Here is a 12,552-nt window from a genome sequence, read left to right as displayed (position 1 = left end):
AGAGCCCCTGGCAGGCTGGGAAGCTGGCCCGCCCAGGGATCAGCCTAACCAGCCGTGGTGGGGACCAGGGCCTCTCCTCTCCGCTCTGTATCTGTAAACCGACAAATAAAGTTCTTTCCCCCTTCTGCATCCCCACCCTCCCCTCCTCCTCTCCTGTCTGACTCTCTCTGTCTCTGCTGTTTCTCTGCCTGCGCCTCTGGATCCCCGGAGCCCTTCTGGGCAGGCCTGGTCCCTGGGGTGGTTCAAGGGGGCTGGACTTGTCCATCTCTAGGGAGACTTCCCCCCCCATCCTCCCATTCAGAGGAAGATGTGGGCCTGGGGCTGCCAATCCTACTTTGTCTGCCATTATGGAGGCCCCTCCCCCAAATCTCAGGCACGTTCTCTCGGGCCAGGAGTGGTGGTGGTGCCAGGGACCTTCACCTTAAAAATGCCTCCCCCAGAAGGGCACCAGCTGCCCCCGGGCTACTCAAGGAAGCCACCAGGGCTCTCACCCAGGAGCTGTTAGGAACCTGGCCGGGGGCCCCGTCCCCTCTCCTGCAGGGAGGCCTTAAACCTGGCCTCAGAGAGTGGGCCTGATTCCTGGGTGGGGATGTGGAGCCAGGGAGGGCTCTCCAGGTCTCAGAGGGCCCACTGCGCCTGGGGTGCCTGTGTGACCCCACCTCCAATCCTGACCCGTGCCTCTTCCTGCAGAGTGGCGGTGGCAGCGTGCCACCCATGAAGGTGGTGACTCTGGGGACCTCTCGGCTGAAGGCGGCCCAGGGCCAGGCAGGCAGCCCCGACAAAAGCAAACACGGCAAGCAGAGGGCCGAGTACGTGAGGATCCAGGCCCAGCAGCAGGTGAGCCTGGGCGCCACGGGGGCGGGGCCTGGGCCCCATCCAGACGCCCTCCCCCTCCCCCCGCCACTGGCAGTGGTGTGCTGGCCATCTCCTGCCAGTATTCCTGTGACCACCTTCCTGCCGGCTGCCCAGAGAGGTCCTCCCGGCCAGGGCTGCCCCACCGGTCCCTTAAGCCATCTTCTCCTTCCTCTCCCCAGTCCCGGTGCTCAGGATCTGGTTCTCAGCCAGATGGCTCCTCTCTCAGAAGGCCCCTCACTCAGGACCAGGTTCTCAGCCAGATGGCTCCTCTCTCAGAAGGCCCCTCACTCAGGACCAGGTTCTCAGCCAGATGGCTCCTCTCTCAGAAGGCCCCTCACTCAGGACCAGAGAGGGCTGTCTCCTCGGCCGCTCCTGGACAAGACCCTGCTAAGGCTGGTGGCCCCGGGGTGTGGAAGGGGCCTTTATGCCTGTCTTCCTGCCGCTCCACTCCCCTCCTCTGCTTCCTTCCCTCTGCTCTCAGGTCCCACCTGCTCTTTGGGGTCCCCACTCTCATCTCAGCCTCCCTCTTAGCTCTCAGGCCACCTCCCAACTAAGGGAGAAACCAGTTTTGCATCTGCTTTTCAGTCTCGTGTTTGGGTGGCAGTGTGGTTAATGGGGAGGGGGAGAAAGGGGAGAAGTACTTCGGCCCCCTGGTGGGTGCCGTAGTAGTGGTGGAGGCGCTGCACCCTCTTTTAGATTTAATTAGTGGGCCTGGGACGGTATATAGAGTTGACAGCCTCGCCCATGGATGTCTCTGCCCTGTGGCTCACCTGTGGCCCGGTCGGAAGACGCAGGTGGTCCTCAGGCCTAGATGTTTAGAGAGACCTCGTGTGCACTCATTTGGTTCAGTAAGTATTTCCGAGCAGTTCCTGTATGCCAGGTCCATTCTGAGTGCTGGGTGGGAGTGGGGGTCATGAAATGTCCAGATGCTGTGACTTGAAGAAGGTTCTAGGCTCAGAGGCAGGAGGTGAGAGATGGGCAAGTCTAGCCACCTCCTTTACAGATGAGGGGACAGCTCAGAGAAGGAAAGGACTTCCGACGGGCCCACAGCGAGGGGGCATCAAAGCCAGGACTGGGACCCAGGGATCCCACAGCCCTTCCCACCACATGGCTCTGCCCAGCCCTGGGCACACAGGCCTGCCTGCTGGTCCTCTGGGGAGTCCAGTGGAGACGGGCCAGCCAGGCCCCTCACTAGCTCCCTGCTGGCCAACCGTCTTCCTCATGGGTCCCCAGACCCATCCTGCCAATCCCACCCCCAGCTCTTTTTCCTGCCACCACCAAGGAGGAGTTCCCCTCATCCTGTCCAGGCTGGTCTCTCTTCGGGTCTAGAACGGCTGCTGAGCTTCCCGGGGTGTTCACTGGTGCCAGACACACACCTTAATTCATTGCACACTCACTACTCTGAGGATGGGCCTTATTATCCCCATTTGACAGATGGGGAAACTGAGGCTTTACCCAGGTCACAGGGCCGGCAAGTGCTGGAGCAGGGTTCAAATCCAGACTGACACCCAGGCCCCCACCCCCGCACAGAGCTGCTTCAGCCTCTTCAGCGGGCGCCTCCCTCCTCTGGAATTATGCTCCCCACCTCTCACCCTGACTCCCAACTCCCCCAGCACCCAGCTCCTCTGCCTCTTGCCCTCTCTCCTGCCGCCCCAGTCACCTCCATCGCCTCCACGCCCTCTCCTCCATTCATTCCTCAACCCACCCCCTCCTCCTGCTTCCTTCCAGCCTCACCCCTGGGCGTGGCTAGGTCTCCAGTGGCCTCCAAATGGCCTCTTTGCACCGTGCTCTACCCACCTCTCTGCAGCATGTTGGGCACACACCCTGCCCCCCCTACATGCACTGGGGGGCCGTGGGACCCTCCGCTCCTTGGCATCCTCTCCTCCCTTGTTGGCCCTCACTGACCCTCCTGGGCACCTCTCCTCTGCCCACCTCTTCACTCCCCTGCGTCCATCTTCTTCCACAGCCTCTTTGCCGCTCACACCACGTGCTCCTCTCCCTGGGCACCAGGTGCCATCTGTCCCTGCCCAAGTCTCTGTTCTGAGCACAAACCTGCCCCTGTTGCTCGCTGCTCAGCACCTGGGAAAGTCACCAGCCCCGGGCATCCACCTGCGCTGAGGGGTCCCCTGAGCTCCCCCACTCCCTCACCTTCCCCAGCTACATGGTGCTTCTCTCTTCCCACATGACTGGTGTGGCTGTATCTCTCTCATGTTCACTTTTTTAGAAACCTTTCTTTAAAAAAGCATCTTCTCTCTAATGAAGTATTACACGTTCTTTGCAGAAATGTTTTAAAGTAAAGAAATGCTATAAAGCAGCAGGGGAAAAAATTATCCTGTGCCTCGGTGCCCCAGTGCGTGCCCTTCTAAGGTTTCCCTGCAACTTCTGTGACCCCTAACCTATCTTCCCAGACCTGCAGGGTGGGGAGGGTTGTTTGTAAAATGCAGATTTGATTTTATCACCCCCCCAGCATACCACCCGTGCCCTCCAGCCCCAGTCGGGTAAGAAAATCAAAACTCCCTCACTGGCCGCCCTGGCACTTCATGACCAACCTTGGCTCCCTCAGCCCAGTTCTCCCTGCCTGCCCCCCACCCCACCCCACCCCAGCCCCTGCATTTGCTCCAGTCACCCATATCACCTGGCCCTCCATCCTCAGGCCAGGGCACCGTTCCATCCCAGCTCAGTCTGTGACCCTGGTCAAAGTCCTCTGCCTTCTGCAGGCTCCTTCCTCATCTGTACAATGGGGACAAAAACCCAGAGGCCGGCTTCTGAGTTCATGTAATATAATACCGTGTGTGGGAAAGAGCTTTGAAAGCCACAGAGCGCTCTCCAAGGGGAAGGAGTCACCACCGTGCTTGGCTGCACTGTACCTTTGTCAGGGCCAAGGGCTGGACAGAGGCCTCTCCTTCATCTCGTGGTTCTGACACCAGGAGCTCGAAGCTGCCTTGACAATGATGAGGGAGAGGGGAATAGAAGTGCCAGGACCAGACAAAGAAATCGGGGTGGAGGAGTGGAGAAAGTTCCGAGGGGGTGCAACAGTGCCTGATACCACAGAAATCAGAGGAAATGATTGAGGAAAAGCTCTTGGATGTTGTGCTCAAGATTCAGGGGTGGAATGAGAGCCAGATTCCCAGGGGACAAGGATCAAGGGCTTGGTGCAGGCATGAGACTGTGGACACCCCCTCTTCTACTACGGCTAAGCAACTGTTGGACACCTAGTGTATCTCCTCCATTGGTTCCAGTGAAGAGACTGTAATGAAGGGACCAGCAAGAGATGCTGAGGCACCCAGGGACCAGTGAGAGCAGGAAGCTGGACCTCCCTGGGGAGAGGGGTCTGGGGACATAGGGTTTAGGGAGTCCTGTGAGAGCTGGACAGTAGGTGCTATAGTTATGGAGGGCACAGCATGCCAGCGACATGGCACCAAGTGGGGAGGGAGTAAGGAAGAAACTTCACCCCCTCTCTCTTTCCGCCCTGTCATAATCCCCGGTGGGCAAACCCGGCCAAGCCAGCCAGCCAAGGCATGGCGGGGTCAGCCAACCAGGGTGCAGAGTAGGGCAGAAATCAGATCTGGGGATGGAGAGGCAAATAGAAACAGCACCCTCTTCTGTGCCAACTTTAAGTATCTGATTTAATCCTCGTAACTTTATATCTTTTTTGAAATTTTTATTTATTTATTTATATTTTTGGCTGTGTTGGGTCTTCGTTTCTGTGCGAGGGCTTTCTCTAGTTGCGGCGAGCGGGGGCCACTCTTCATAGAGGTGCACGGACCTCTCACTGTCGTGGCCTCTCCTGTTGCAGAGCACAGGCTTCAGACGCACAGGCTCAGTAGTTGTGGCTCACGGGCCCAGTTGCTCCGTGGCATGTGGGATCTTCCCAGACCAGGGCTCGAACCCGTGTCCCCTGCATTGGCAGGCGGACTCTCAACCACTGCGCCACCAGGGAAGCCCACAACTTTATATCTTTAAAAATCTGTGCATTAACCACTGCTACATCCCTACAGCACCTAGAAGAGTACTTGGCACACACAGGCACTCAGTACATATTTGTTGGTTGGGTGAAAGAATGGATGAGTGGATGAATGGGTTTGCCACTGATCAGGCCCAGTCCGGATGGAACTAGACAATGCAGACGTGAAATGTTAATGTACTAATGATATAATAATAAGAATAATAATAGCTACCATTTATTGCCTGCATCCTGAGTGCAGGCACTGGGCCTCGTGCTCTGTGTGCATCGTCTCACGGGATTCTGGTGCTGTACGGACTGTTATCCCTGCTTTGTGAGTAACGACATGAAGACCCAGAGAGATACCTGCCTAAGGTCACACGGTTAGGAAGTGGCAGAGCGGGGACTAAAACCCAGGTCTGCCAGGTACAAACTCTGCTTGTCCTAATGCTGGATTCTACTGCTTTGCCGGGAAGCATAACTCCATGGGTGCCGCCAACCCCTGGGGAGACGGCACTCATGACGGGAACGCTGTTGACAAGAACATTAGAACAATGGCGGGCCTCACGTGTGGCCGTCTAAGCGGTTTTAGCTGCACATAACAGAAACTCCGAAATGGCTTAAATGACAAGGAAAGGTATTAGCTAACGAAACAAGAAGCAGGGAGGTTCCAGGGTTGGGGAATTCAGCAGCTCAAGGACATCAAGACCTGGGTTCCTTCCATATTTCTGTTCTGTTGGCCCATCATCCCACCCCACCCGAACACATCTGCCTTCATTCCAGGGCTCCTAGGCACACAGATCGTTGTAGGAGCAGGAGAACCTTCCCCAGGGGCCCCCAGCTGACCTCCCCTCTCTTTTCATTGCCGTCTCTAGATCAGTCACTGGCTAGGAGAAGGGAACGGCTTGAATCGCCATAGGTTTTATCAGGACCCATTCCCCTGGGGCTGGGGGAAGCCCCACCTCTTCTGCCAGCCCAGTGCCTGATTCAGGCAAATAGCTAGGAAGAAGGGCATGTGGGCAGGAGGAGGTGGCCCTGGGAATGGCCCTGGAGGAGGCGCCAACAGGGTGGGCAGCATCAAGATGACCTACGCTTGTGTGGAAATCTATGCCTCGTAGCCCGGAGGGACAGGTCGGCAGGCTCGGGGCGCAGAGAGGGGGCTAGACTCTGGCCCACAGGAAGAGGAGGGGTGTGGGGTTCAGCCCTTTGGGTCTGGCTAACGGTTCCAGTCTCCTCCAGCTAAAGCTGACCATCTATGAGGTTTCTGCCTGTCACAAAGGTGACAAAGCTCTGTTTTTCTGGACATAATTAAGAGCAATAGGGGGAGGACTGGCTGGTGACACGGAAGCAAAGAGAACCTTCAGAGACAGCAGCTGTGCCAGTGGAGAGCCCTGAGCAGCACAGGACATGGTCACTGGGCACGGTTGGACATGCTCCCTCAGCTTCAGAAAAGTGGGTTTTGGACGCTGCTGTGGCCAGCCTCCTGGGAGGGAAGATGGCCTGAGAAGTTGTTACAAAACAAATGCTCACAGAGCAAGTATAAGAGGTCTCCATGCAGAAGGTGGGTATCCACGTAAGCCGGTGAACGCTGCTGCTTGCTGAAGTTTAAAGGCCTTGCACTGGCTGTAGGACAAGGGGGACATCGCCTAGGCGAGGACACATCACCTGACTGAATGCAGGAGTCAGGTGGCGGCACAAGCTGGAAGGCGGGTGTTCCAAAAACCAAAGCTCAGAGTAGACCGAGGCTCTTGACAAATGCTAAAGGGAAGGAATGGAAAAAGCTTTTAACTGGAGAGGCGAGCGGAGACCAAAGAGGACAGCCAGGAGGGAACCAACAGCTGGCTTGGGACGCGGTGGGATGTGAAGGGACACAGGGGAGAGCGGATATGCTCCCCTCCCACCTGGCTTTGGGAGAAAGAACTCTAAACGGGAAATGATGGGTGGGGAGGGGTGGGACTGGAGCACAAGTAAGTGATACGGGAGGAAGAGAGCTCTTGGTTGTCTTTATTTTTTTCAATTTTTTAAAAAATTAATTTCTATTTTTGGCTGCGTTGGGTCTTCGTTGCTGCGCGCGGGCTTTCTCTAGTTGCGGCAAGCGGGGGTTTCTCTTGTTGCGGCGCACGGGCTCTAGGCGTGCGGGCTTCAGTAGTTGTGGTACGCAGGCTCAGTAGTTGTGGCACGTAGGCTCAGTAGTTGTGGCACATGGGCTCAGTAGTTGTGGCGCACAAGCTTAGTTGTTCCACGGGATGTGGGATCTTCCCAGACCAGGGATTGAACCCATGTCCCCTCCATTGGCAGGCGGATTCTTAACCACTGCACCAACGGGGAAGTCCCCTCTAGGTTGTCTTTAAATGAGTCTGTCTCCAGGTCCGGGTACCCGGACCCTGCGAACACAGGCCATGCCTGGCACGTGGCACTCGGCAAAAGGCTGAGTGGTTGTTAGGATGTGGGGCTGTGGGCCTAGAACCCCTCTGAGTAAGGAATGAGCAGCCAGTCACGACGAGAGGGGTTAGAAGACCCAAACGGGGAACTCTTGCCTAGATTTTCGTAAAGAGGAAAATGTAGACCTCAGACTGCAGTGTGGTGAGCATAACCCAGAGATGGATTGCTGTGCACGTGTGGAAAAAGAAATGTGACCAGCAACCTCAAGGGCGGGTTCACTGTCAGCCAGTCAGGTACATACGGTCTCCTTGGTTCCCTTCCAGGCTGCGGGAGGCACCGTCTGGGTTTCCCCCTGCGAAGCATCTGATAGAGGCTGCCCAGCAGCTGGGTGATAATGTAGGTCAGGGAGAAAGGGCGTGACCGTGCCCAGACCTGGCCTGCAGGAGGTCTCTGTCAGTGCCACAGCTCTCTGCTTCTAGTCCTCATCCCTTCTGTCTTTTTTGATCAGGATGGGTCGGTAGCTAAGCAAGGCCAGGAGGGACAGTGGATACAACTACAGAGAGAAAACCTGGTCCATGTTGCCCTAATCGAGTCATCTCAGAGTTCTGTGCAGCAGGATCACGTGGGGTGCCTGCCTAAAATGCAGATTCCTGAGCTCACGCTAGAGATGGACCCTGGGGTGGGGCCCTGGAATCTGCATTTGTGAAAGGCCATCACCTCCAGGACCACTGTAAATGCAAGGGGTCTGCTGGAGGTGAGGCGGGGGCACGGCTGTTTCTGTCAGAGGTGACACATCATGAGGGGATGACCTCCCATTACCCACAAGGCACAGCTCAGAGCTGGAGGAACACTTGCGAGACAGGAGGTGGCGGGGGGGAGGGTCTTTAAAGAAGTGCCCCCCAGGAGGACAAGCTCATTCCTCAGTTGCTCCTGTAAGACCTGCTGAGGCTGGAAGGGGCCCTGTCTGGGCTGCTGGCTGGTTGGGCCCTACTCCCAGCCTGGGCTGCCCCGCTCCCGCCTCCCCTTTGGCAGCTAACGTTTCACCTCTTCCTCCCTTCTCCTGCCCTCTCCCTGCTCCCCACCCACTCTGCTCCTGGTCCCCATCCTGGCCCTGGGCTGCCCTCCCTTGTGCTTCTCTGGTCTCTCTCTCCCGCCTTCTCTCTTTCCTATCGGTAACTGTGGACCTACCCTCCCACCCCAGGCCCTCTGTTCCAACCCTGTGCCCCCTTTCTGCCCCTGCTGTGGCCCCCCCTCCTCCCCTGTCTCGGGACCACTCACTCTCTCCGGATCCTCCTCTGATTTCTGCTGTTTGCAGTTAATTTTCTCTTGGATTTGTGGAGATTTTTCACTTTTTAAAACTGTAACTGGGGTTTCCCCGGTGGCGCAGTGGTTGAGAGTCCGCCTGCCCATGCAGGGGACACGGGTTCGTGCCCCGGTCCGGGAAGATCCCACATGCCACGGAGTGGCTGGGCCCGTGAGCCATGGCCGCTGAGCCTGCGCATCCGGAGCCTGTGCTCCACAACGGGAGAGGCCACAACAGTGAAAGACCTGCGTACCACAAAAAAAAAAAAACAAAAAAAAACCCCTGTAACTGAGGGCCAGCACGAAGGTTCCCCTTCCTCTCTCTGACCCCTGACCTCTGTTTTTGTTCCAGGTCACTAAACCGTCTAAAGAGATGAGCGGGTCAAATGAGACCTCAAGCCCAGTCTCAGAAAAGCCCTCGGCTTCCAGAACCTCCATCCCCGTATTGACTTCCTTTGGGGCGAGGAATTCTTCCATCTCCTTCTAGAAACTCCCTTACCCCCCACCCCCGCCTACCCCCCCTTATCCTGGCCATTTCTCTCCTCGGCTTCCCTTCATCTCCACCCCACCCCGACACCATTCTCCAGACCCCCTGAAGGTGGCCCGTCCTCAGCTCTCTCTGCCCATCCCCTGTTGGTGTTTTTGGTTTTTTTAATGATTCACTTTTAATTATCTTTTTTTTAAAAAAAAAAAAAAGAAGAAAAAGCAAACCAGTAAAACTAAAAACCAAAACATGACACCCTCCCTTGACTTCCTGTTCCAGAATGGCACACTTCCTGTCCTCATGCCTCCTTTTCTCTTTCCCCACTTTCCCTCCCACGTCCATCCTGAAGTTCCTGCACCCCTGCCCCACCTCCTCGTCTCCCACACACTCCTCCCAAGAGCACTCCAAACTAACTCTACGCCGTGGAGACTTGGAGCAGCCAGACACCCCCTTCCCCCTCCCTTGGAAGCCCTCCTGGAGGAAAACCTGGACATTGGACCAACCCCAAAATCAGGCTGGAAAATAGGACATCGGGAGACTTTGGCCCTGGAGGTGCCCCACCTGTCTGTCCAACCTCGGGATGTGACTCAACGCCGCTGCTTCTCTGCTCCCGTCCACTCATGCCCGGGTGGGCCTGGAGTCGAGACAGACGGGCTGGAGAGGGAGGCCAGAGGTGGAGGGGCCTCAGGGTGGTGGGAGCCCGTGGAATCTGTGTGTCCTCGGAGAGGAGCTGGCTTCCCGGGACCACCTTCCTGTGGAGAGGGGCTGCCTGGCTGGCGCTGATCGGAGGAAGGGGCGCCTTTGGACTGCTGGTTGTGGACGGTGGGTTGAGCAGACAGCCTGACACTGGGGACACTGCCCTGGGAGAGGGCAGCCCTGAGGAGGGGTATTTGGTACTTTTAGTTTCCTAATTTAGCACTTTAAGTGACATTAACTTATTTAACGGGGGTGGGGCGGGCAAGAATGAAGGGCCTGTAGCAGATTAGATTTTGAGGCCTGGAGGGTGGGGAGGGTCTGGTTGTGAGGGAAGTGGGGGGGGAATAGAGAGGGGTTTCATGGGGGGCAGCGAGGACAGCTCTGACCCCACAGGTGGGGTGACTTGACCTTCAACCATCCTCTTTGAGATGTGAGGGTTTTCAGGGAAGGGCTGGGGACCCCTGGTGAGATCCTCCAGGGTCCCTGAAGCCTGACCAGCCAGCCAGCACCCCGCCAACCTGTGGGCGCCTGCTTTGCAGAGGCTGTGGGCAGTGAGGCTTTCTTTTAGTGGGGTCCTGAGAAGGAGCGGGAGAGACCAGTTTTGGCTCTTAGCCCCGCTCCCCCCAGGGCACAGTGAGGGGCCGGCAGGGAGAGTATGTGGATGGGGGAGGAGGAGGAAGATGGAGTGGGGTCCCCAGGGAGCAGGATTCCTATTTGGAGCACAAAGTGGGGTAAGCACAGGGGAGGGGGCGTTGGGATTAGGCTCCCCGAGTAAGCACAGGAAGAAGGAGCCATCGCAGGGGCACAACCTCCTAGACCTTGGAGCCTGGAGTTTGGGGAAGAGCCACGGGGAGCTGTTGAGGGTTGGGGCAGGAGGGGGAATTGGGTTGTGTTCCTTCATTTCTTTCTTTTTCTGTTGTTGTTTTTGTTGGCTCATCCTTGTTTTCTAGCTTTGGATCATTTTTGTACAAAGGCAAGCAAGCCTTTTTGAAAAATAACAAAAGAAGAGGTAAAAAAAAAAATCTGTCCTGAAAAAAAAAACCCTGGAAAATAGAAAAAAAAAAAAAAAAGGACCTCATAAATGATGCAATTACTTTTAATTGCAGGCAACTCTTTACATTTAAGTGAAGTGTCTTAACATTTTATATTGTTTTAAAAATATATTTACATATTATATATATATATAATATACGTAATATAAATATATATAAATATTTAAAAAAGAAAAAAAAAAAGAAAACCACGGCACTCTCTCCCTGGCCGCTGTTTTGGCAGGGGAGGGGGCTAGAGGGTGGGCGCATTGGCCTGGCTTCTGTGGTCCAGTGAGACGGTTTGGTTTGATTCGGCTGTACAGAGACACCCTGACTCGGGGGGGAGGCGGGGAGTGGTGCCCCCTCCTCCCTCCACTCCATTACTCTCTGCTTGCTACTTTTCCCTTGCCGCACCTCCCGCCCTCAACCCTGTGCCCTGAACGTCTGCCCCACCGTCATTGTCCTGAGTTGAATGTCTCTTGGAGGTGGGGGGAGGAAGGGCGTGTCCATCCACAAGGGAGCAAATGGAGGGAGTCCTATGCCCCACCCCACCCACTCACCTGGAGCCCAGTGGAATTTGCATCTTTCATTTTGGTGCCTGCACATTTACAGGAGGAGTTGTGCGCAGCCTCTGTGTGTGTGTGTGTGTGTGTGTGTGTGTGTATCTACTGGCACAAGTCCATTCACCAGTGTGCGGAGGGAAGGAAGCATGAGCGTGCACAGGCGTGACCTCCCACACGTGTGCAGGGAGGCGTGCACACAGCGGTGCATGTAACTGGCCTGGGCATTGGCATGTGCCCACTGCACATTGATGTGGAGGGCCTTGGCATGTGAGAACGCATGTAATGTGTGACCTGTATGTGTGTGGACAGAAGGGTGTACGTGGAGGGGCGTGTGAGCTGCACACGCACGTGCACATGTGTGTAGACCCCGCGTGTGGGAGCGCCTGTGTGTATGGTCCCTCGTCCTTGCATCACTCCCTCCGGCTCCCCTCCCAGGCCTCCAGCCCCTGGGCCCTCTCCAAGCCCCCAGCACGTCAAGGCCCCCCCAGCTGCATGCGCCTCGCTGCTCCGTCCATCAGTGTGTGCTTGACCAAGAGAAAACCAAGATGTCTGGGGGGACCCCTGTAGCTGGTCCCCCCAGCCCCTGCCCACTGTGCTGTGTTACTCGCATGGGGGGTTTCTCTCCCGCCCCTTCCGCAATATGCTGTTTCTCCAGGAGCCTCAGGCCCGAGGCTCTGAGAGGGGTCCCAGGTGGGACCCCCCAGGGCGAGCCCGGCTCCGCACCCCGCCCTGTCCACCCTGTAGGGCCCGTGTTGGTGTAGCAGTGATGGCTTCTGTGGATATTCTGTGACCTCTGTCAGTGTAACTTGACAATTTCTAAATGGAAAGGGTTGCTGTGTTTTCTCTGTCTCTCTTTTTTAATGTCCCTTTTCTTCTCCCACTTTCCTGCTCTCTTTCCTTTTCGGTTTTTCTAGCCAAGTGTTTGGGGCTTAAATAAAACTTGTTTCTTCTTCCTCTCCTGAATCTCCTTCCTAGAGGCTTCTGTCTCATTATTTCTCATCTTCATCCTAGAAGGTGCTGGGGTGGGTGGGATGGAGGATGGGGAATCCCTGGCAGCCACTGCCCCTCAGCTGAGCTGGCAGAGCGCGAAGAGGGAGAGGCCGAAACGGGCCCTGGGGCTGCTGCTGCCTGCAAGAGCCCGTGAGAACCGACCTCATCCAGATGCTGGAGAAGAGCCGCTAACTCACGGGGCGCCAGCTCACCACCATCAGCGAGGAAGCTACTGGCGTCACACCTGCAAGTGACAAAGCCAGAGGCGTTAGGCGTCTTGCCCAGAGTCACACAACTAGTTGGATG

General features: G+C 56.4%; 1 protein-coding gene across 2 annotated transcripts in view; it reads left to right on the top strand.

Moving 5' to 3' along the window:
• SRCIN1 (SRC kinase signaling inhibitor 1) overlaps window positions 1–9,847 on the top strand; it is a gene marked incomplete at its 5' end in the record, with an annotated part of 66,903 nt that extends 57,056 nt beyond the window's left edge. For both annotated transcript variants that reach the window (XM_082604373.1, XM_082604372.1), the window contains 2 exons: window positions 691–837; window positions 8,835–9,847. In XM_082604373.1, coding sequence (XP_082460499.1) covers window positions 691–837; window positions 8,835–8,969 — 282 coding nt within the window. In that variant the 3' untranslated portion in view covers window positions 8,970–9,847. The remainder of the gene's footprint in view (window positions 1–690; window positions 838–8,834) is intronic.
• Between the last annotated feature and the right edge of the window lie 2,705 nt (window positions 9,848–12,552).

The sequence above is a fragment of the Mesoplodon mirus genome, assembly GCF_964341445.2.
Source record: "Mesoplodon mirus genome assembly, chromosome: 18".
Classification (NCBI taxonomy): domain Eukaryota; kingdom Metazoa; phylum Chordata; class Mammalia; order Artiodactyla; family Ziphiidae; genus Mesoplodon; species Mesoplodon mirus.
This window is presented reverse-complemented; position numbering and strand designations above follow the sequence as displayed.